This window comes from Crocodylus siamensis, chromosome 7 (assembly GCF_052110815.1).
Source record: "Crocodylus siamensis isolate JL-2025a chromosome 7, ASM5211081v1, whole genome shotgun sequence".
Lineage (NCBI taxonomy): Eukaryota > Metazoa > Chordata > Crocodylia > Crocodylidae > Crocodylus > Crocodylus siamensis.
The window spans coordinates 70,931,615-70,956,320 of record NC_143401.1 but is presented as its reverse complement, the minus strand read 5'-3'; the positions used below and the strand labels follow the sequence as shown (position 1 = coordinate 70,956,320).

At 43.0% G+C, this 24,706-nt stretch overlaps 1 protein-coding gene across 1 annotated transcript in view; it reads left to right on the top strand.

Annotated features, from left to right (window-relative positions):
- The first annotated feature begins 1,457 nt into the window (after window positions 1–1,457).
- Window positions 1,458–24,706, top strand: part of ADGRA1 (adhesion G protein-coupled receptor A1) — a 553,479-nt gene continuing 530,230 nt past the window's right edge. Inside the window, exon 1 of the mRNA XM_090057369.1 lies at window positions 1,458–2,282. Within this exon, the coding sequence (XP_089913495.1) occupies window positions 2,056–2,282 (227 nt within the window). The 5' untranslated portion in view covers window positions 1,458–2,055. The remainder of the gene's footprint in view (window positions 2,283–24,706) is intronic.

The following is a 24,706-nucleotide window of genomic DNA, read 5'->3' as shown; positions in this document are numbered from 1 at the left end:
TCTTACCATGTGATTTTGCAACAGCAGTAACTTCCCCCATCCCCTCCCCCCCTCCATGCACTTTTATTAAGATTAGTGCCAAGGGGGCTTGATTAGGAATTAGGACGCATTTAGATAGCATATACACACAACGTGGTCCTTAACTTGAGGGACAGTATCACTGTTTTAAAAAGTCACTTATGCTGGCTGTGTATTCATGAGAACAAATGCTACAAGATCAAGCTTTGGGCTCATCTACACAAAACATTTATTGCGCAGTTGACTGCTTAACTGTGCAGTAAATGTCTTGGTGTCTATATGTGCACCCCTTCTAGGATGCACAAAACTAATAAACTCTACAGCAGGGTAGTACTTGTCAAGTACAATACAAAATAAAAGTACTACCCTGCTGCAGTTACAGGGTGCTTCAGTGTGGAGCTAGCTGGCAGACAGCCCCCATGCTGAAGCACCCTTGTGTCTCAGGCAGCTGCTCTGCAGCATGTGGAGCCCAGTCACATTAGCCTGGGCTGGCAGGGGACCCAGGGGATCAGCCTGCCAGCCAGGGCTTCTCCGACCAGGCTCCATGTGCTGCAGTGAGGCTGGCTGAAGCATGAGAGTGCTTTAGCAGCGGGGGTGGAAGGGTGCTGCCTGCTGGCCAGCTCTACACAGAAGCACCCTCATGCCCCAGCTAGCTCCTCCACACCACGTGGAGCCTGGTTGGAGTAGCTCTGGGCTTACAAGCTGACCGCCCCCACCCCCCGGCCCCCTGCCAGCCTGGGCTGCTCTGATCAGGCTCCATGTGCTGCACATGAATAAACTCAAATGACAGGCCCAGGAGCAAAAAACTCCAGAGCGGTAAGTACCAGAGTTTATTTGTAGATGTGCCTGTTGAGTCATAACTTGCACTTCATGGGCCCTCATAGATTTAAATTAGGTTCTTTCCAGGAACCAAGATTGGCCTGAGTATAATTTGCTGCAGGATTGGGGCCTCTACCACATTTTTTTCCATTCATCTTCAGCCAGAACTGGATGACTTATTGTGTTGCAATTTATAGCAAGAACTTAGCCTGAGAGATGTTAGTCATGTCATTTTTAAAGTACTTCTGGAAGGTGCTCAGAGGCCACTGTGATATAGGTTCTTGTGCTGCCTGCATACGTGCAGTTCATCACCCTGAACAGTATTAGTTTTGCTCCTCAATTGGTTCCTTTAACTTTTAACTGTGTTGTGTCTGAAGCAAACTCTTTTTTTGTCCCAGGCTTTGTGAGGTGAGCCTGTTCCTATAGCCCTTCAATTAAGTTCTAATGGGATTAGCCTGGGTTCAGGCCAGAGAGGGAAAAGTGCAAACTGTGATGAATTTGGTTATTTTTTTTTTTTAAATCTGATCTTTCCTGGGGATATGAAACTTCCTGTGAGCATTCATTTCAGGCAAACCCTGCTCACAGAACCGTTTCCAAAGAGTAGCTCTGAAAGGGCTTGGAGACAGCCGAGCTGAGGCTTTGCAAACGCTGTTGAAGTCTCCGCACTCCGGCTCGCACTGCCCTGCGCCCGGCTTCCTGGATTAGACGCACATTGGAAGCATATGTTGTAGCTTCCCCCCGTGCCTTTTTATTTGGGGCTTTCGAGCGGCTCCCCGCCGGCAGTCCCGGGGGAGGCAGCGGATTGTGGGTTAATGACTCGCGTCTCCTCGGGCGGCAGGGACGGGGCCAGGCCCTGAGGGAGTCGGGCCAGGGCGGGGAGCGAAGCCGCGCTCCTCTCCTCTCCGCTTCCCCACAGCCGGGCGGGCGGCGCGGGCCCGGGACAGCCCGTGTCTGCGGCCCCCGCGGCTGCTCTGAGGGAGGCGGCGGCGGCGGCGGCGGCAAGCGACTCTCGCCGGGGTCCGCCCAGCGCCGCCGCCGCTGCTGCAGCTGCCGCTCGGGCTGGAGGCGGCGGCGGCTGCTCGGAGGAGGAGAAGGGGACCTCCCTGCCCTGCCCTGCCCCGCGCCGGGGGCGGGGTGGGCACGAGGCTGCGGTGCGGACCGACCGTGCCATGAGCGGCTCCGCCGGGCGCAGCAGCCGAGGCGTCCCGCTGCTCCGCCATGCCCGGGCTGCGCCTCTGCCTCTGCCTCTGCGCCGCGGCCGCCGTGCTGGGGCTGTCCGCGGGCAACAGGAACTGCCCGGACCTCATCGTGGACAGCTGCCTGTGCACCGCCGAGCGCGCCAAGGGCCCCGGCCGCCAGCCCGTCCGCATCAAAGTTGTCTGCAGCGGCGGCGACTTGGTGGAAACTTTGCCGCCCGCCGCGCTGCCCAGCCGCACCGTGTCTCTGTGAGTCCGCCGCGCCGGGGCACGGGGGCGAGGCCGGGTGGGGGCTGCAACACCCCGCTGCCCGGGGCAAGGTGGGCAGCGATGGAGGGAGCGCCTAAGGGCATGGGGGCTGCTTCCCAGGAGCAGGCAGGCGTGAAGGACGGGGCCTGGACAGAAGGGGAGCCCAAAATGGTATTCCCCCCCGTCGTCCGATTATCATGGCTATCTCTGAAGGGGGGCCCCATACGAAAAGTTCATCCGGGGCAGCCAGGCGTCTAGGTACAAGCCACAGCTGCCAGCAGCCGGGGCGCTCACTGCCGTGCCCCGCAGTGTCCTCTACCCGGAGGAGTTTGACAGGACAGCACAGCTCTGCCCTGCTCTGCACCAGACGGGGCAACGGGTCGAGGTCAGTGGCAGAGGCCAGGGCCCAGGCTGCCTCCGAGTGGCAGGCACAGCTCCCCCAGTCGCGGAGCAACCTGGGGTCCACGACGGTGGAAACCTGGCCCTGCTTCTTAAGAAGCATCCCAGGCACTCCCAGCTGGAAAACTGCTGGCACTTTGAGTCTGTCTGGGAAACAGGATTTAGGAAGTTGCAACTTGCCTGGTGCCCAGAGCAGGGCTTTTCCTTTTTTTGATGCTCGGAGTGCCAGCAGAATTGATTGATTAGAGCAGCCGGTGCACCCTCCAGCTCCCAAAGGGGGAAGTTCAGACCTTGAGAACAATAAATCATATGACAGTAGGAGCCAGCACTGTGTTAGGGTTCAGCCTCATAAACTGACTGAAATTGATTTTCTCTGTCCCCTTCCCCACCTCCTTTAGCAGCTACTGAGGTGACTAGGTTTGGGGGCTGTACATGTTCTAACTTTCTGAGCAGCTAAACCTCTATTGTTTGAGTTGTTTCACAGATGGAAATTACTCACTATTTGGTGCCTTGTTCTTTTTTTTTCCTTCATGTGAGTGTGATATAGGCTGCTGACATATTTTTGCCTGTTGTGGGCATAGCTGAAGCTGGGAAAGAAAGGATTACCCATTATAAGTAAACTAATGGCATGTCTGTAATTGTCTTGCTAAGAGTAGGTTAAAATAATGGCCTTATAATGGACCTAAGCATTAACAGCTCTATGACATTTGACCTTCAGATCATGCACCCATCCAGCTGATCTTTCACTGTTGAATCTGGTCCTGTTGACAGTTCATGCTGTGAACATCTCCACTATTCATTGCACTTTCTCTAAGTCAACACTTTTAGGAGACAACTGGTAAAGATAGTAATACATAACATCTGGGGAACTTGTGTTTTGTAAATGTACAAATGTGCCAAGAATGTTCCAGTTCAGGTTTAACTAAAACTGTTGAGTTACTTTCTTCTGGTTGACTCTATGCTGATTTATTCATCTAGGAAACTTGCGCCTGTTAAATACAAACGTAATAATTACATTTCACATTGAATCTTGCCAAGCTGATGTAGAATAACTTTATTAAATCACCATAATTCTGAAGCTGTAAATGCAACATTACTTCCCTTGTTTACATTTTCAGAATGTAAAATACATTTTACCTTTGCCAAAAGAATATAAAGTACAGACTTTGTGTGGATTACATTACATTTCTCTCTTGGTTAAGAAAAGGCTATAAAATTGAAACCTTGTATATTCACCATGTTTTCTATCTTTCTTTCCTTTTTTTATTTAAAACATTTACTTAAACTGTTTCTATAGGCATCTTGGAAAGCCTTCATTTATTACTTTTTAAATACTTTTCAGTTATACCAGCAAATGACACTTGTACCAGCAGGACATTTATCATAAGCTTAGCAATTAGAGTTTCAAAGAAGAGCATAATAAAGGAAGAAATTAGGCTGAGAAAAGAAGGGTAGGGAGGTGATGGGATACATTCTTTTTTTTGGAGTAGATACAAAGATTTGTGAACAATACTATCGATGAATTACAAGCTAAATATCCTAGTTCTAGCATTTAGAAATATTTTATACCAAATATCTGAAAGTTATACAAGAAAAAGACCATTTAATATGTAGCATGTCTTCTTTAAACGACTTGTTTTAGAAGTTTTCAATCTGTTACTGTCAAAAGTCCTCTAGTTAAGCAAGCACAATTTCATATGCCTTCAAAATTCAGTCTTCTGCTTCTCCCTGTTTTTTTTCCCAAATGACATCTAATTTAAGATGATTGTATATATTTTTTTCTTCATGGTAAGTTTAGAATTAGAAGCTAAGACTTGAAGGTAAAATGAAATAGGAATACAATTGGTTTTCAGTGGTTGAACATGTAGCTGAAAACTTGATTGAAAGTGTCCAAGATTTTCCACAAGGAAACTGCTGCTGATGAATTAAGTTACACTTGTGAGATATGGCCAGCTGCAGAAAATAATAGTAAAAAACCTGAAACACTGGTATTCGTAGATTTGTTTTTCTAGCTGCATACAAGAGTTAAAGCATTTTCTTGCAGACACTGCCTGTTTCCATTCAGTTTTATTGGCCCATAGAGAGGGAGCAAGAGAGAGTTTTAACATATGGAATATAACCCCTTGGATTGCTCTAACAATTAGGATATATAGATGTGAATAATGAGATGTGTGTTTCGGATGCAGTAGTACTTTTAATAAAACAAATATAAGATTTTTAAAAAATCAGATAAGATGTTTTTTCTTTTAAGAATTCATGCTCTTTATCTTGCATGTTATTTGTTGTCGGAAAAAACAGGTTTAAGACAAATTGTTATACTATTGTTATTCTATACTGTTCTGTTTTACTAACATTTTATATGGGGCTGTTGAGAGAAACTAGTATTCCTGATGGGTGAAAAAAAAAAAAAGTACCTTAAGTCAATGAGCGATGCAGCTGTATTATGCTGTATAACCCTTTATGTAGTATGTCACATATGCTGAATAATGCCATTTACCATGTAATTTAACAAATTGTGATTTGTGAGGAAAGGATGGGAACTTTAAGGTATTTCAGTAGGCTGACGTTTAACCATACTTGGCAATGGTAGCCATGGCAGAGTGTAGTATATATGGTATACATGTTTTTGTTAATTTAGGGTCTGATCTGAAGTCAGTTAAAAAATGCCCATTGATTTCACATGCTTTCTAGTTATCCTCAGTTTTGATTGGTGGGACAGATTTTAAAAACTATACATTGAGTAATGGCTGAGCTATCTAATGATGATTCTAGCAAATGCAGAGAATGCTTTAGATCTTGAGATGAAAAGTCAGCTGAATCTCCCAGCTCTTTCTTTAAAGTACTTTTGTTATGTTCTTGAAGAACCATTTAACTGTTTTTATTTGATATTTCACTACTTTTAAAACGGAGCCCATAAATAATTATGAATATGGATACAAAGTTTAATTTTACTATACCTGCTGAAAGGAGATTTGAGGAGTGTCGCTTTATATTAAAACAGTAGGTTGCAGATGCCTATCAGTCTTCTATAGGAGGGGAATTACTTTTCCTCTTTCTACAGCAGTATGCTGCTGTTGCAAACTTTTTATTAAAATTATGGCACCCATTATTTCTGCATTGATACCAGTAATTGTGGAAATGTAGACCCAATGAGTAGAAGAATGATAATGTTTCCTTCATTTGGCTTCTGGCATATTTCGTTAATTTACATTTAGAGAAGATCTTAATTGGATTTTTGTACCACATGTTAACATTTCAGGTTTTTATATGCTGAGGCACAGCCAAATGTGGTATTTCAACTCCCAGAGTAATGTTTTGTTTTGTTTTTCTTTTTCTTTTTCTCCCTTGATATTTTTTGGTTGCATACTTGGAAGTTTTTATATTTATTCAATAAATAGGAACATTTTCAACTGTGTTTTGGTTTGTATACTTGAAGAGTAGGAGTTTACTTGGGTTTCTCTTAGTGTTCTGTCTTAAAGTGTAGCCCTTCAAAGTAGTGACCGATTTGCTACTACATATGTCTTTTATATATTACATCTTGGTATCTTGGGCTGCAAGGTACTACGGGTTTAAAAATATTGTCCCAGTCGCCTCTCTTCCAATAGAGGTGTATGATCAACTACTTCTTTTCAATTGAAAAGAAAGCACAATCTTGCTCTTTTTCACAGATAAATGCTTAAAGGGGTTATGGGTATGTACCTTAAAAAGAGCTTGTCTTGTATTACAAATGCAGTAGACTTGAAGATCTGAAGATGTAATTTTAATCATAGAGACAGTCATGAACCACTCAGTCAGTTAATCTTAGGGAGATGCTGCATCTCCTATGATGACACTTAACATGTACATAGTGCTTTTCCTCTTTGATTTTACATTTTATCTATTGGAACATGGTTTATGTACTTTTAAAGTTACTGTTTTGCATCCAGCTTTTTGTCTCATCCTATTCTACACTGCTATGATTCATGATGTTTATTATCTATAAATTATGGCCAAGTTATGATGTAGAAGTAAAGCATTAAAAACATTTCACAGTCTTGAGAGCTTAGCCTGAAATTCAAAGCAAACAAATACCAGGCAAGATTTTTAGGGGAAGATGAAGAAAAGGAAGAATCCTGAAAGTTTTAACAATACTTCACCCTGATCTTCAGAACACATTTCATATAACACAAAAATCACTTAAACAGGTACGAATTATCTTTACTTAGAGGTCGGGAAAATAGTTTTCTTTCCCTCTTTTAATGATGTGTCTGTACAACGGGTCAGGGGGAAGGGAACAGACATGGAATGTAGGCTTCCTGGCTCTCTCTTTGTATACTGGACCGTAACCATCTCTCAGAACTGTGAGAGGATGGACAATGGTAAGAGAAATTCCAAGTGCAAGGGAAACTAATATGAGAGAAAGAAAAGATGAAGATGGTAGTAAAAAATATTGCAGCAAGTGAACTGAAGGCAGATATCTAAGTGGAGTAGAGATTACGTAGGGTAAATGGACTAGTTCTGGTCTAACTATAGCAGAATTAAAATACCATATGAATTCCCTATGTTATTTCTTAGTAGGACAGAATGAGGACACGAGTTCTCTACTTCATTTGTCTGTACCTTTTACTATAATGTCCAAATCGTGACATTTAATTGACACTTGAGCATGTTAATAACAGTTGATATATCAAAACAGCAATAGGGATGTCCAAACATGGGCTTTAAATATTGTGTTAAGGCTAAGTTGGTACTGTTGCAATACTTTAATGCAGACTAAGGTTTTTAATAATAAATCCTTATAAATTGAGGTATTTTTCCTTTTTTTCATTTTTCCTAGTCTAAGGGTAATGAGGAATGAAAATTCCATTCTTCCTCCTAGGACTTTTGAGAACTTCAGGGTGACTTTCATTTATGAACATTTTTAGTTTTGTCTTTTTGTGTGAGGGGGCATTCCTTTCTTGCTGGACAAGTGGCATTTCAGGACTTCAGTCTTTGCTGTACTGTTTATTGGAGTCCTTATTTACTTGATGACTGTATTTACTAATAAAAGGTGTCTTATTGGAGCTCTTACGGCTCGCACAGCATTGACTTTCTGATTTGGAGGTAGATTCTTGCCAGAGGTACAGAAGTCTGGGGAAGACTGCAGGAAACAATCTGCCAAAGCAAATTTATATTGGGTGTGTTTAATGATCCTCAGCCAGGGTGCCTTGAGAGCCTTTCAGTTGTACTCTGGGGTACAACAGAATGCAAATATAGTTCACAAGATCAATCCAGAGATTTCAAATGGGAATTCATAGTGTTAAAAACACTCAGACCTGTTTTGATCTAAGATTTTTGTGACAAAAACCGCTCTATTTTTTTTTTCTTTGCTCAAAAAGTGAGTGAAAACTCAGAGCTGGCATTTTTGAGGGGTGTCTTGAGTCCAAAGGTTGAGAACCACTGAGCTTTGTAGGTGTAAGCAAATGATTCCATATGGCAATTACTAATCTTATTTGACTTGAGCAAGAAGAGATTTGGTAAAGGTCAGTGTATTTCTTGCTAAATAAGGCCAATATGTCCTTCATGTATTCACATTTAATGCCCACACTTAAATCAGCAAAAACTCAAGTTGCCTCCGGGTATGTGTACAACACCCATCTGTTGCATCTGAACAGTGACCCATTTTGGGACCAGAGTAATTTTTAAAGATGTCAGGGACTTAGATATTTGTTAATATCCTGCTGACCAGCTGGTTATGTGCCTCATTCTAGGCCTCTTAGGAGTGATTACACACAGGGAAGCTCCTCTTGAGGGAAACTGCAGGAGTACATACTTAGGGGTCATAGTATCTTTTGCCAAGGACTAAAAGAGACTTTACAAAAACAAACAAAAAAAGCAGATGATAAAAAAGGGACATGGAAGCATTTTTTTAGCTTGGAAATCTTGATACCAGCCACAAGATCTAAAAAAATGACAGAAGGAATGGTATGGAAGGAGTCAGCCAGGGGTTTCCTCACTGTTTATGAGGTTAAGATTGTTTCCTTAATCTTCATATAGTCTGAAAAAATTGATACCTAGTAGCCCCAGTGACAGATAACAGTCTATCATGCCCCCTGAGTTATGCATATTTGAGTTATATTTAGCATATTTTTACTCTTAGTTCATTTTGCTCCTATCAGTTTCATCCCCCACCACCAAGTTTATTGATGATTTCTGTTTTACCTTTGTATTTATACGGACTTTTTCTTTTTCATTTTGTTCTGCTGATGACTCTTAGCTGCTCCTTCTCTCCTGGCTCATTACTATTTTTTGCCTCTTCCTGAAGGAACCTCATATCTGAAGCCACTCTGCTTCCTGCCTCTATTCAGTAAAAGGAGTGGCAGCTGAATTGCTTCTCTACTTTTTGCCTGCCCTCTTTCAGACCTGTGAAAAACAGGTGTTTCTCCAGTGACTTTTGTTCATGATTCTTATCCCTCTTCAAAAGAACAAATCTCTACAGCTCCCTCTACAGAGTCCAAGCCAGCCTGTTTTTGTGGGTTTTTCTACACATTGCATTCATGGCATTGTGATATGTAAAGTGGAACACTTTGGCTGATTTCTATGACACCTTTGAATTGAATGTGTGGCAGGCCCACACAGGCAGTCAACTTGATAGTGGGAATCAGCCCTGAACAGCCCTGGGTCTCCTGGCCTGGGGCAAACCCTGGATCTCCAACTGGGCCTGGGGCTGCTCTGTGGGCTCCCACCAGGGGGAGCAGAGGGGCATCTGACTGTTAGGACTAGGGATCAGATCCCATTGTGCGTGATTCTAACATGTGCCAATGGCCTATAATGCTGTTTATAAAAGTCAGCAAAGTTAAAGACAGAGTGAATTAGTCCAAGCAAGAATACCTACTAATACAACCAACAGCTGAGTCGAGATCATGTCTAGTAAACAAAAGTGCAGGACTAGAAGTAAAGGAACCAAAACTTGTGTTCTAGAAATTAGACCTAACTGGTGAACAAAATAATGAGGATAGGCTTCACTCTTTTTTGGGAGGAGTCTATAATTTGACACTATTACACAGAGGGAGGTTTACCATCATGTGTATCTCCATAGGGCCTTTGTTTTGATCCTCAGAAAAGCCCCATCTATCAGGAACCAGATACAGTAATACTGTCACCCCCATTAACTTCAGCACCAGTTCTGAAGACTACTTGGAATATGACATTTGTATTTTGCCTTTTACATTTTTCCTTGCCTCCTCCTCTTTTTCCCACTTTATTTCTTTTTTTTTTTTCTTCCTGCCCTTGGCCCTTTTGTTTAGACTTAACTTGCAAAGATCGGAACTTTTTTTCAGTGCAGCTGTAATCACTCAGAAAGGCAGCTAAGAGCAACATTAAACAGCCCAATGCTGCTACAAATTTGCCAGCCAGTTTTGGAGTGGCTAATAGGACTCTTAACCATGGCTGTTTTCTTCCAATAGGGAGGTAATGAGCAAGTCATCTCCAAGAATTGAAGCCACATTTTCTCTGCTGTTAGGTGTGTTTTGCTCTTTTTCTTCGTGTTTGTATGGGTTGTCTTGTTTTGTTTTCAAGGAAACAAGATGAGATTATATCAACTGCTTTAGCCCATCCCAACTTTTTCTTTTCTCCCCATCTTGCTCTCATACCTCATCTTTAATATCTGAAAGGCTCTCAAATAGGAGGAGTTTTTCTATGAAAACTTTCTACAGCTACACAGAAAGGGAATTGGGGGTGTTAAAGTGAAGTATTAAGTAAGACTTTCATATTACAAATATCTTAATTCTCCCCCACTTGGATATTTATCACCATCTTTGAATGGGATTGCTTACCAAGGTACTAAGTGAGTCTAAACGGCTGTACTCAAAGTTTTGAACCTTGTTTAACAGTTTTGTATTGTATAGAGATAGGGATGTCATCACCTTTTGATTTTCTAATTCTATTTATTCCACTGAAATGAATGCAGAACCAGAGCTTCATGGGCAAAACTTCTGATGGCATAAAACATTACTCTCTTGTGAACTTAAGGTCCTCACAGCTGTTTCACCAAGTACCATCCTTCTTTAATCATTACTGTGTTTTGTCCTGTTTCAGTAATATACAGCTGTTTTGTGGCATAAATCTGTAAACTAGAAGGGCAGATTATCTCTACTGAGATGGCTGTCAGAGTGGAATATCTATTACAAAGTATTTATGAGGCTCGCACACTTCCCTCGTGAACCTGGGATTCAAAGTACTGTGCCAGTTTGAGTTTTACCCTAGTAAATAATTGTATGGAAGTTCTCAAGCGTCTCTGCTTGCACCTTTTGACTCAAACTTTTTGTACTACTACCACTTAGTTACCTTCTTTTTTTCACCCATTATCACAAAAAATAGGTAGCTTGCTATAAAATTACCATATTTACTTAATTAGATGGTGACCCCAGTTATAAGACGACCCCCCCAATAATTAGATTCTATATATGGAAAATTTATTACAACTTTTGAGGTACAGAATCAAATTATTGCAAGTTTGTCCTCTTCCCACTGCTACAGCAGGGAAAATTTAAATCTAGGGGGTCAGGTATCCCCTTTGTTTTCTGCTCTCCCCCAGCTTTTTCCCCTGGCACTTGCCCCCTCTCCCCCTTCCTGTTAGACCCTGCTCTCTCTGAGCACATAGAAATGAGGGGCAAATTTGAAAGCAATAACCTTGAAATAAAAATGGCTGTAGCAGTTTGCATATAGTACTCATACACTTCATTCAGTATTGTTACCTTTTTTGAAACTGCTGCAAATTTTAGCACAGGTACTCCATAAACTTTTGAGCAGCACTCTGACACCTACCTACGTAGTATAAACTTTTTTTTTAGATTTAGTGTCCAAGGCCAAATTAGCCAGATCAGTTCCAAATTCTGTCAACTGAGCAGAGCTGTCATTCAAGTCTGAGGCTACAGGAGACTCATGCTTGGGGGCTGGGCAGACTTATTGTGGTGGTGACCTGTAGTTGTCATGTCACTGCACCATCAAATAATATATCTGGCTTTTCAGGAAGGAAACTATTGCTATCTGCTGTTTTTGCCACATCATGGTGGTGCTGCCGCCGCTTGGTCTGTGACTGCTGTTTGTCAAAGTTACCCCTGCTTATTTCACAGCTTATCTCCCATGAAGGTCACTCCACTGCCTGCCACCTGTGGATGTGCTGAGTAGTAGTATAGCTCTGTCCCACAGAGGTGTACAAGCACCCAGTGGTAGAGCAGGTAGAAGATGTTGGAATCTCAGTAGCTGCAAAGGTGGATGAGGGCTGAGGCAGAATGAGATCCCCAATTGCTGTCTTCTCTTTGCTATTGGATCAAGGTTCTGTTCTGTCAAGAGCTATATAGAAACTGATGTGCAGCAGCTTCTGTATTATAAAGGAAGTCATACACAGGTGTCTATGAAAACAGCTTTTCCAGTACATTTGTCAAGCCCTTTGGTGACCAGCTAATGGCAAACAGAGTAGGATCATGAAGTTTGGAAGCTCCTAGTCATGCACTGGCGTGAAGGTGGCAGTTACAAGAAAGTCATCTAGCATTTGGGCAAGACAGAAGTGTGATTTAGCAGCTGTAACTGAGCAGCCCTTGTCAGAATCTGCTCAGTTCACCCCACATGAGGAGGGGGCTCACCTTTACTGTAGTCAAAAAATACCAAAGAAGACGCACCATCATTTTTTGGGACCTGGAACATCAGGGCCCTCTTGGACAACCCTAATAGTGAATGCCCAAAACACTGCACTACAGTCAGGCCCTGAGAACTCAGGTGACACAACATCACTGTAGCTGCACTGAGTGACACCTGGCAAGCAGGCTTTGAGTATACTGCTCAAAGAACATGAAGGCAGCTATGTCTTCTTCTGGAAGGCTAAATGGGAAGGTGAACACTGACTTCATGGAGTTGCTTTTGCCATTTTAAGAATAAACTCAAATCAACTCAATGAGTTCCCTAACTTTTAATTAATGAGTGCCTCATGACTCTCCATCTTAAATTGGTGGGGAGCCAATATGCCACTGTCATCAGTGTGTGCCCCAACTCTTGATGCTGCCAATGAAATCAAAGAGGAATTCTATATCAACCTTGACCAAGTCCTTTCTGACATTCTGGAGGGAGATGGACTTATTCTTCTCAGTGATTTCAACACCCAAGTCAGAAGGAATGCTAAACTCTGGAACAGAACTATTGGCAAGGAAGGAGTAGGAAAGGTCAACTCCAATGGCATCCTTCTCTTGACCAAATGGACTTGCTATCACCGTGCTGTTCCATAAGAAAAACAGGTACAAGACATGGCAACAGCCATGATCTAATCGTTGGTACCTGATTGATCATGTTATTGTCTGTTCCTGGGATTGCAAAGATGTCCGCATCACTCAAAGTAAGCTAGGAGCTAATGAAAGCTGGACTGATCACCAAGTCCATCTGCTCAGTTATGTCACCCAAACTGGCTCCCAAACGATGACTGCAGCAGAAGCAATGGTGACAGAAGATCAGCATTGAAGGACTCGAGGACCCAAGCATGCAAAACCTCTTCCACCGGTGCCTCAACAAAAACTGGAAGACTCCAAACAACAACAATGGGAGAATGTCAGCAGTGTGTGAGGTGCCCTAAAGGCTATTGTTATCGGTGCCTATGAAGAGATGCTTGGATTTTCTACCAGGAAACATCAAGATTAGCTTAAGAATGACTGACTGAGAGAAGAAGGAGTTGACTGAGTACAAGAACAAGGCCTTTTGTATTTGGCAAAATGACACGAACTCCAAGTAAAAGAAGTTGAGTCTCCAACAAGCCAAGGCAGAGGTCCAAAGGAGGGCCCATAATATGAAGAACAAGTGGTAGAAATATAAGGCTAAGGAGATTCAACATCTTGCTGATGTCCATGGTATGCACAGCTTTTTCAGTGCCACCAAAGTCATCTACAGTCCGAACGCTCAGAGACCACCCCTTTGAGGCCCAAGGATAGAGGAGACCTGATCAAGGAAAGGGGAGCCATCAATGGCTGTTGGAAGAAGCATTTTGAAGACATTCTCAATCAAGACTCTGCTGTTCATAAGAGTGGGTGGTGTGGGATGGAATTGAGAACAGTCAGAGATGATCTTGGAATCCCTCCAACCCTTGACGATGTGAGGAAAGCCATCAAGCAGATGAAGAATGACAAGGCATCTGGAGCAGATGGCATCATCACTGAAATCTTCAAATGTGATTATGAGTTCCTCCCCTCCCCAGCTTCATGCCCTCATCTTAAGGATCGGGAATGATGAGGAAATCACAGATGATCAAGAAGCACAACTGACAGGATCTTCACAGCTCCCCAGCTGCAGGAGAAATGCCAGGAACAACAGAAGTCTCTCTACATGACCGCCTTTGACCTCACAAAAGCTTTCAACTCTGTTAGCCAAGAAGTGTTATGGAGGATCCTTCTGAAGTATGGATGCCCACCAGAATTTGTCACCATTCTCCACCTTCTGTTATGGCATGTGAGCAGTGGTTCTTAGTAATGAGATCCATCACAGATCCCTTTTGAGGTTAAAATGGAAGTTAAGCAAAGCTGTGTCATCACTCTAACACTCTGCTCTATTTTCTTTCCCACAATGCTACATTTGATCACCAACAAACTCCCAGTCGGAGTGGAACTAAACTGCCAAATGGATAGTAAGCTGTTTAAAATCAGCTAACTCTGAGCCAAAACCAAGACCACCCTGACCTCAATCATTGAGTTCTAGTATGTTAATCATGCTGTAATGTGCTCACTGTAATCCAGATCCACAGCAAGACTTCGGAGAAAGTTGAATATTTCCCATACTTTGGAAGCTATCTCTTGCAGAAGGCTGACATTGACAAAGAAATCCAACTTCACCTCAGATGTCCAAGTCCAGCCTTTGGGTGCTTGAGGAAATTTGTTTGAAGATTGTGACATCAGATCTGAAACCAGGATAATGGTTTATTAAGCAATGATGATCCCCACCTTACTGGACAGAGTTGAGGCACGGACAAAATACAGGAGACCTTTAAAGTTGTTGAAGAACTGTTTGTGGAAGATCCTCCTGAATCCAGTGGGAAGAGAGATGCACCAACATTGGCATCCTCCTGCAAGCAACTCATTGCCTCAGTACTCGCCATGTCATCTGGATGTCTGACTCCAGATTCCCGAAGCAAATTTTATTGTCCCAGCTCAACCAAGGCATATGCACAAGAGTTGGGCAGAGAGAGCACTTCAGGGATGTCCCCAAGGCCAACTTAAAATGCAGCATCAATGCCAGCTTAATGGGAGGCTATGACTTAAGACTGTCCCAAATGGAGACAGAGTCTGCTGCAGGGATCTCAGTACTTTGAAACCTCATGACAACAATGGAAGATAGAAAAGTGGGAGTAGCAGAAACAATGTGTCACAGAAAAAATAAAGAATCTCAGTGCACCACCCATCCCACACAGAAACATGTCCAAGCTGCAGTACAGTCAGTTGACCCCGGATAGACCATCATTGGCCATCTTCAGACACACAGATAAGACGATCATGGAAGAAAATCATCCTTAACTGAGGGATTGCCAAAGAAGAAGAGTAGACTCTCTTATAGGGGGTTCTGCCTGCAGTACGTTGGATAGGTCTCCACACTTAACTACACAAAACTATTTAAGGTCGTCTTGGCCGACAAGAGGATTGAGATTCTACGTGCAAGCCCCTGTGACCCATAAGAACTGGGACTACAATTCATCTGAGTCAAAGGTTATGTGATCCAAAAAGAAAACCTATGCATGATATTGGTCCAAAGCAAAGGTTTGTGATTTCTGCTGGGGCCCAGTCCAGTGTGGTAATCAACAACGTTTCAAGCCATGGTGACCCAGCAGCTCAGTACTGCTCATTATATCTGTGTATCCCAGATAACACAAAGGATCGATGTTCTAATTAGCCCCAACTCATGACTAGAACCAGGTGTTCTTGTCATGAGTCCTGGGCTGCTCCAAAAGTCATATGCAGATGAGGCACAGGACAACTTGGTTCAGCTTTACCTCATGGAGGACAGGGCCATACTGATAGTGTGTCAGACTGAGAGAGGGGTGACAAAGGGACTCTGGGTGAACTTTTTGGGGCCTTGTTTTTTTATGTTTGCCAGGAATTTTAAGGCTGATGAAGAAATAGGAATAACTGGAAATGGGAAAGGAAGATGCAGATCAACTGTGGGGTGGAAGAGGAAGTTGAAATATACGCAGTGTAAATGTTTCATACTTGTTAGGGTTGGAAGGGACCTCAATAGATCATTGAGTCTGGCCCCCTGCCCTGGGCAGGAAAGAACTCTGGGGTCATATGACCTCACTATGACCTGAAAAAGAGAAAAGTGAGAGGAGGAAAAATAGTATGTCAACAAAAAAATTAAAGAATCTAGCACCACCCACCACACACAGAAACATATGTCCAAGATGAAGTCAGTGAGGGGGACTGTGCTTAATTGGCACTACCATAGGTTTTACTTGGATGGGCTATACTAATCTAATGTGACCTGGTGGTAGGTTCTCCTCAGCAGATTAAATTTAACATTTTTGCTACTAAAGGAAGGTGTTAGGAATGGCTCTGGTCCTCCCAGTGCCTGCTTGGTATTGTGGTCTCTCCAGGCTTGGTGTCAGTTCCTGCTGGAGGGGATCACCTGCCTGTGTGTTTGTTTTGTTTTTGTTTGTTTTTTTTTTTTAGTGAGGCCCTAAATAAACAAGGTTGTTATCAGCATGTTTGACCAGTGGGCCACGCATTTTATAGTCATGCTCAGTGTAGGTTGCATTTAATCAACTTCATAGTTGGTTTCTATTGCTGAGCACATGCTGCTTTTGGCAGTGATGTAATGATAAACAATGTATTGACTGAGATTTCCATGTATATGATTGTAAGATGAGGGGCTCCCCCCCTCCATGTGCCAGTTGAGGGGGGAACCATCCCCCTGTGTCTTGTATTTGAGTAAATACAGTAGTAAAGCACAAGAGGTTGATTATGCTTCTTTGCTGTCCAAGATACCAATGTGATCTCTTAAGTGTACTTTCTAGTTCTTATGAGTTAATATCAAATACTCGGACTTGTCCTCCAATCTCCTGTACATTACTCAAGGAGAATATTTCTATAGACTTCTTACAATAGAAAGGTTTGTTTTAATTATTTCTATTCTGAATCACACCCCTGGGCAGATCCAGAATTTTGTAAGGGGGTGTGAGCCCTGCGGGGCTGGTTGCAGCTCCCAACTTCCTCCCCCTGCCCCAACATGGTTCATGCCATGGGAACAGCAGCTGGGGCCTCCTTTAAGTCTCCAAATCAGGTAAGAATCCTCCTCTCTCTTTTCACCTTCCCTCCTTCCTGACTCCTCCCTGCCTTCAGCTCCCCTCCTTTCCTCTCAGTACTTAGTGGCACCTCTTTCTTTCCATTTGTCCCTTCCTTCACCTAATGCTGTTACTGTCCCTGTTGTCACCAGCTGCCTTGAGGCTGAGGTCCGCTCCAGAGCTGCTTCTGTCCTACTCCAACCAGGCTGTATGGGAAGTTGGGCTCAGCTGGGGGCAGTGGCCATGTCAGGCTGGATCCTCCCCCATAGTCTGTTCCTGGGCTGCTGCCACTGTCCTAGGCTGAGTGTATGTGGCTCCCTGCACACCTCAGCTGGAGCATGGCAGGAGCAGCTCTGCCCCCCAGATCAGGTCAGCTGGGGATAGTGGCATCAGCAGGTGGAGGAGAGCAAGGAACAGAAAGGGAGGGTGCATGTTGTTGAGCATGGAGGGGAGGGGAAGGCTGGGGGTGGGACTTAAGAGAAGTCCTCAGCTGCTGCTCCCATGATGTAATCCAAAGGTCAGGGTGTGACAAGGCCACCGCATCCTGCCTGGATCCTCTTCTGAATAACACCTTCTAGTAGTTCCTACTTTGTGTTTTCCCAGCACACAGCCTCTGGCACAATTTTTCTTTAACTGGTACTATTTATGTACTATTTAATGTGATTGGTCTGCTTCTGTTAATATATTTATAACTCTGGTAATAGTTATTTTGTATTAAAATGTACTTCATACATTTGATACACTTTTTTCAGAAGACTTCTCTGCCATTTAAGAAAACATGGACAAGAAAAGACTTGTAGCTTTTGTTTTCACTGGTAGCCATATACATTCCTATGAAAAACTTAAATGAATGCTAGGTTAGTTATGTTGACAGGTAGCACATAAATAAGCAACCTCCTTTAAACCTATTTTTAGACTTTTCCTCAGTAAATCCTGAACCTTTTTTTACTGTTCTTTGTTTGTTTGTTTATTTTGTTTGTCCTGTTTTAACCCTCCTGAGTTCTGAGAGGACTGGTTTGAATTCTCAGGTGTGAGGGCCCTCTGGCAAAGTGGAAGGGTCTAAGTACAATTGAGAACTTAACATGGCTATATTTTCTTAATTATTTAACATGGTATTATGGCTTTAACTCAGTTATTAATAGCCTCCATAGTTAAAGCAGTATACATCTTTATGGTTCTTCCTGCCTACTAGGGAGTTTCTGGGGCAATTAAAATAGGAGAGCTAGCCTTATTAAAAGTCTTTTTTTTTGTGTGTGTGTGCAGTTCAAGGGTTGGCAACCTTTTTGCCACTGCGGGCTGCACCCCTTGGCATTCAGGAGATGCTGCAAAGGGAACAGATAGAAAAATATACATGCTAGGACCCTGGGGGTTTCTTTTATCTGTTGCTGTAGCTAAATCCATGCTGCTGATTCCCTGAGTTGCCATGGACCAGATCCAGTCTATTCAAAGGGCAGAACTGGCCCCTGGGCCATAAGTCGCTAACCTCTGGTTTAGATGAACCAATTCCAATTAAAAAGGTGCTTCCATGCATATTTCATGGATTTGAATTGTTAACTGTTACAGGCGTGTACTAGAATTAAAAAAAAAAATAGAACACCCCCCGCCCCCCCCCAAAAAAAAAAGATAGTATAGAAAAATTAACCTGGATTGTTTGTTGCCCTACTGTAAATCGTATATCACAGAAACTAATTTTTGTGGTTGGATGAGACCATTAGAACAACCTTGGGAAAGAACATGTAATGTACAGCTTATTGACTGAGCTTTGTTTCTGCCTCATGTTCCTGAAATTCTTCATTTGTAATGTTAAGCTTATTAATGCCACCTTCATCAGAACTACTTTCAACAGGATGCATCAATTTTGATTCCCTTTTGAACAAAACAGTAAATCACAATTTTCTGTTTCTGTTGCAGGGAAAAAGCTATTTATACACATGCTTCTAGATTTTTCATTTATTGGAGAAGGCATTTTACTTTTGGAGTGGCTCAAATTTGAAAAATTTAAATTAGTTTTTACCTAATATCCTGTCGCTAATATGGCAGCTCATGCATAAAAGAGGCATTCTTCTCATCCTTCCTGATGCTGATGTACTTCCTTGGTATCTGTCTTTTCACTGATGGAAATAACATCTTCATAATCAGAAATGTTATTTTCTACAAGGAGAAACGGGGAGAATAGAACTTTCCTTGTGTGAGGTTTCCAGAATGAGCACTACTCTGGCCTGAAAATTCACAATTTCAGGTGTGGGCGGGGAGGTGTGTTGCATTCTGCCTTTGAAAATGGCTGCCCAGCCTGCTGTCTGCCTGTGAAATGGGCTGGCAGCTGCCTCCTTTTTTTTTTATTAGACCTCTAATCACAAACTAATACCACTGCTGCATTAGGGAAGAGAAAACATGTGCAAAAACCTTATTATAAGAAATGTGCTGGTGGGGAAGGGGAGAGAGGGGAGGTCCTACAGTTCTGGACATGAACACAGCTGACATTGTAACTGGCCTTGTAGCATTTTGGAAATTTGGACAACTTCTGAAACATTGGGATCTAAGAGTGTTTGGTGATGTGTTGTCAAAACTATAACAATTAAGCAGCTTCAGTTTTTAACAATCAAATATATTTGGACAGAGGTCATTGCTGAGAAACAGTTTTCTCACATTAGGCCCCAGGAGGACCTCTCTGGGAGTACTGAGATCCCAGAGCTCATTTTGAGTGTCTTTACCTGTTCGTTGGTCCACCACCACGAGCCTTTCTCTTCCTCTTCCAAGGTTAGACTCTTCCAAGAGATTCTAGCCTTGGCTCCAATGAACCAGCAGAGGGTAAGCTTTGAATACTGGAAAAAGTGCTCTTTTCCTGTAGGCTGGCTTGTTTGCATGTGGCCACTGCTTTCCTTGGATATTTTATCTCCTGCATTTTACACTGTGCTTCCCACCCCCAACCTCCTTCCCAGTCTTTTTGCTAGCTCTTTCCTGATAGTCCTCTGCCATAAAGGTGCCTCAGACATGCATCACTTCCGTGGCCACCCTTACCTTTGTTGTTGGCCCCCTGATTTTTCCTCACTCTCTTTCACACTCCCTTTCTACACCATCTCTGCATTATTCTCAACCCTTTGCTATCTCTTGCACTCCCATTCCTTCTTGACTTCTCACTCTCTGCTTTTCTAGTTCTTACTTTTTTTTTCTCTGCTTTATAGGCCATCTGACCCTTCTTACCTTTGGTCTCTTGCTCACTTCTCTGTCTTCCTGCTGCTGCCTTCATAGTTTCCCTTTCCCCATCCCTAGCTGCTGGTCAGGTAGTTGGCTGAGACCAGAAGTCCTAGTAGCAGCCAAATCCCACTTCAGTTCCTTCCCTGGCTAGTATGCTACTCTACTCTCAAGCATCTCTGGTGCTGGAAGCTGGCTAAGGATGGAGACTAGGCACGTGGAGCCAGTCAAAATTGCCAGTTCTCATTTCTAGCCCCTACCAACACTGTAGGAATATGAAGCAATCCCTGCTGACCTTGCTGAAGATGTACTGTCTGCTGATGCCATGATTTAAATGCCGGAAAAGCAGAACAAAATTCTGAGTGTGGTTATGCTCTGCAGTAGCTCTGCACTTACCTTGCTACTTTCCCTCCATCTGCCAGCTGGAGAAGGCGCACACCCTGAATTTGTTTCCTGATTTGAAGACAGAAAGTTCATGGGTGGAGGGAAGGGAGAGTTCCTACTTCAGTCTTCTTAACCCCTGTGCAACAACTCCAATAATAGGGAATTTATGGTAAAACATTTAGTACGCATACTAAATTGAGGCTTAAATCTGAGTGCATTACTACTTTGGTTACACACTTTACGCCAGAAAATTAAACTTTTCAATATGTAAAATAAACAAAAACATAAGGGATACCTAAGTGTACATGCTGAAGTATGTCTGGTATTACACATGCTCTTTTAAATGTTTATGTAGTTTCATATTCAATTAAATCAAGTAATGAATTGTTTTCAGCTGTGGGGGCTGAGAGAATTTTGCAAAAGCCACAATTTCTCATCACCATCTATAGATGTATGTGGAAAAGAAGCCACAGTTAAACATTCACTTGTATTGTATTCATTGATCCAAAATATGTGATCATTATTATGTACTAAACTTTTGCCCATGACTGCTGGAACAATAATATAATTTTAAAACGTCTGCTTTTTATTGTTCTTTTGTCAAAAAAGATTACCAATGCGAGACTTGATTGATTTAATGTATATGCCATACTTTCCAACAAAGGCTCAGGGTGGCTTACAATAAGAAAACAGAAAAACTTGAATTATAATTCAGAATTAGAATTAATAAAAAAAAATACAGAAGTTTATGAAGATGCTGCAACCTTATTTTTTTTTCCCACTTCAGTCCTATATATTGCGAAGTGGTTCTAGTAGAATGATACAGTAGTAGGATCACCTGTTGTGTAATTAGGTAGTCCTACTATGCAAAATACCATCCTGTGCAAAGGTATACAAGTAAGGGCTGGAAGAGACCTCATAATGTCATCTAGTTCAGTCCCCTGCTCAGGGCACGATAATCCTAAATAAACTATCCAAGTCAAGCGTTTGTCTAACCTGCTCTTGAAAATTTCCAGGGATAGTGATTCCAAAACTTCTCTAGACAGCCTGTTCCAATGCTTCACCACCTTCATAGTCAGAAAGCTCCTCCTAAAATACAACCTAAACTTTCTCTGCTGAAATTTGAGACCATTGCTCCTTGCCTTTTCTCTGTGGCTTTAGGGAACAGGACTGTCTCTATCTTCATATTCAGGTATCTGAAACCTATTATCAAGTCCCTGCACAATCTTTTCCAAGTCAAGCAATCCCAGTTCTTTCAGGCTTTCCTCATAAGTCTTACTTCCCAGGCCTCAAATCATTTTTCTCACTGTGCTATGTTCTTTCTAATCTGTCCATTTCTCTGTTTGTAGTGGGGGCTCGAAAAACTGAATGCAGTACTCCAGGTGAGGTTTCACCAGTGCCAAATAGAACAGAAGTATTGCTTCCCTTGATTTGCAGGAGATACTCTGGTTAACATGGACCCAACAGTGTACTGGGCTTAGTCCTCAACAAAGGCAGACTATTGGCTTGTATTCAATTTACAGTCCACTATAACCCCCATACAAACCCTATGCCAACATGTAGAATTGAGTTTGTGGTGAATAGCCTGCCCTTGTGTGATGAATTGGTGAAGTATAGCCAGAGGCATAACAAGCAAGTTCTGTGCCTGTGTAGCTGTGGCATCTTACACAGTAGCAGTGTTTGGGCTAGGGGTGGCTACATTCATATGTCCCCTCCAAATCCATGCCCAAGACTTCTGTTCTTCTTGCCCATCCCTAGTAATAGTATTGTACATAGTACTAAAAATCTGAGGTCGTTCAGTTGACTTTTTTTTAATGAGCTTTCATGTTCAGATGAATTTTATGGCATTGGCATCTTGTATGGGCTTTCCACACATTCAGTTTAAGGCACTATGAAGTACAACATCTTTATGGCTGGTTTGCCATTTTATGGCTGTGTAAATTGGCTGAATGTGTAGGTAAGGAATGGGTTTATAAGCAGTCTGGCCTAGTGGTTAGGCCATTGGGGAAGGGTATGAGCTAGAAATCCAAGTTAACAAATACAAAGGGGAAATAAAAGGTATGGTACAAATCACAGGCCAAGTCAGGGTCTTGGAGTTGGAAACTAAAATACTAAATCAGAGAGAATTTCCAAAGATCCAGAGTCCAGAAATAGAGCCAAGCAGGGTCAAGGGTCAGAGAACCAAGAACACAGGATCCAAAGAGGTTTACCGTAGCGGAAGTTCAGGAATAACTACTGGCTGACTTGTAGTCTGTTGCCATGGATGGACTCTAATGGGGAGGTTGTTCTCCCTGTTAGCCAACTAGGAAACACTAACAGTGACCAGCTAGTTTAGCAGCCAGGGTAGGGATGCTAGTTAGAGCATTGGTCAGGTGGGCCAACTAGCTCGTTAGGATTCCTGACAACGTGGCATGTTGCCATTTATGGTGTGACATAAATTTAATGATTGGCAGACCCTTAAAAGAAGTACTCCAGAGTATCCAGTACATCCTAGGAAGACTAAGAGCACTAAAGATTGGGATAGAAGTATCATAAATTTTCATTCACAAATATTCAATGTATACTATAAAATGTGGATATGAAGCAACTCAGATGATGTACTGAACAAATGCTGATTGCTGCTTGTTTAAAAAAAAACCCTTCTGCAAAACATGATCTTTGCATTCATTAGTTTTCATCAAGATCTGAATCTAAGACACACTTGAACTTCTAGAGCTAATCTTTTTTAGTCATGGGGCACTTGAGTTTGGCACTCTGCTCTAAAGCAAAACATGGACCAGTTTTTGTCTTGCTGAGCTATTGAGAGGGTGCTGTGTACTGTGGAGGAGGGCTGGCTGGTCATTAAAGTGTAATCACAGGTGTGTGGGAATGGGGGAGGTTTTCCTCCTCACTTTATTTACTGTGTTCTCTGGTGGTTGTAGCAGAACTGAGCCCCGGGGCGGCTGTGATGCACCCTGGTGGTCGTGCAATTCCTGTCCTGCGCAGTCTTTTGGGTACCCTCCTTTTTACTCTCTTTCCTGCCATGCCTTGCTGGTAATATTTGATGGGAAAGAAGAGGGGCAGCCCCAGGGTTCTTGAGCAAGCCCTAGCCTGCTATCTGTTATGGGTTTCCCCTAAAACCTGTGAATCCCCATCCTGCCGTCAGGCACTAGATGGGGTCCTCTCACTCCTTTTGTGCTTGAACACATTAATTGCCTTAGGGGCTAATCTCATTGTCTCTGGCCCCTCCTAATCCAGGGCCATACCTTGCAGGTGCTACTGGATATTACTCAGGTGGGGCACTTGGCCTCAAGTCAACATCAGCAAGAGTAACATTGGACCCCTGCTAAACCAAATGTGACAACCGACACCCAGGAAAAAGCCAACCTGCTTAATGAGTATTTTGCATTGGTTTTTCACCAGCCCTGTTCAACATGATACAGGACGGCCAGGGTGAGGGAGAACTGTTACCCTACATGACTGTGAACCGTGTAAAGGAATACCTTGAGAAGCTGGACAACTTCAAGTCAGCTGGCCCGGACAGTTTACACCCCAGGGTACTTAAGGAGCTGGCAGGAATCTTAACTCAGCCACTGGCACAGATCTTTGAGAACTCGTGACACTCAGGTGAAGTGCCTGAAGATTGGAAGAAGGCCAGTGTGATGCCTATCTTTAAGAAAGGGAAGAAAATGGATCTGGGGATCTACAGGCCCATCAGCCTGACCTCTAGCCCAGGGAAGATCTTGGAAAATATTGTCAGGGAGACCATTCTTGACAAACTGGCTGATGGCAACATGCTGAGGGAGAGCTAGCATAAGTTTGGTGTGGGTAGGTCTTGCCTGACCAATCTCATCTCCTTTTATGACCAGATGACATATCACCTGGACAAAGGAGAAGAGCTTGATGTCATATATCTTGTCTCTAAGAAAAAAAAGCCTTTGATCTAGTGTCCATGATCTCATGGACAAATTGGCCAACTGTGGCCTCACCTACATCACAGTCCAATGGCTGGGGAATTGGCTCCAAGGTTGGACCCAGATACTGGTAATCAATGGAAGTAAATCATCGTGGTGCTCCATGACCAGTGAGGTCCTCCAAGACTCTGTCCTTGGGCGTATACTCTTTAACATTTTTATTAACAATGTAGACATTGGTGTCAGAAGCGGACTGGCCAAGTTTGCCAATGACACCGAACTTTGGGGTAAAG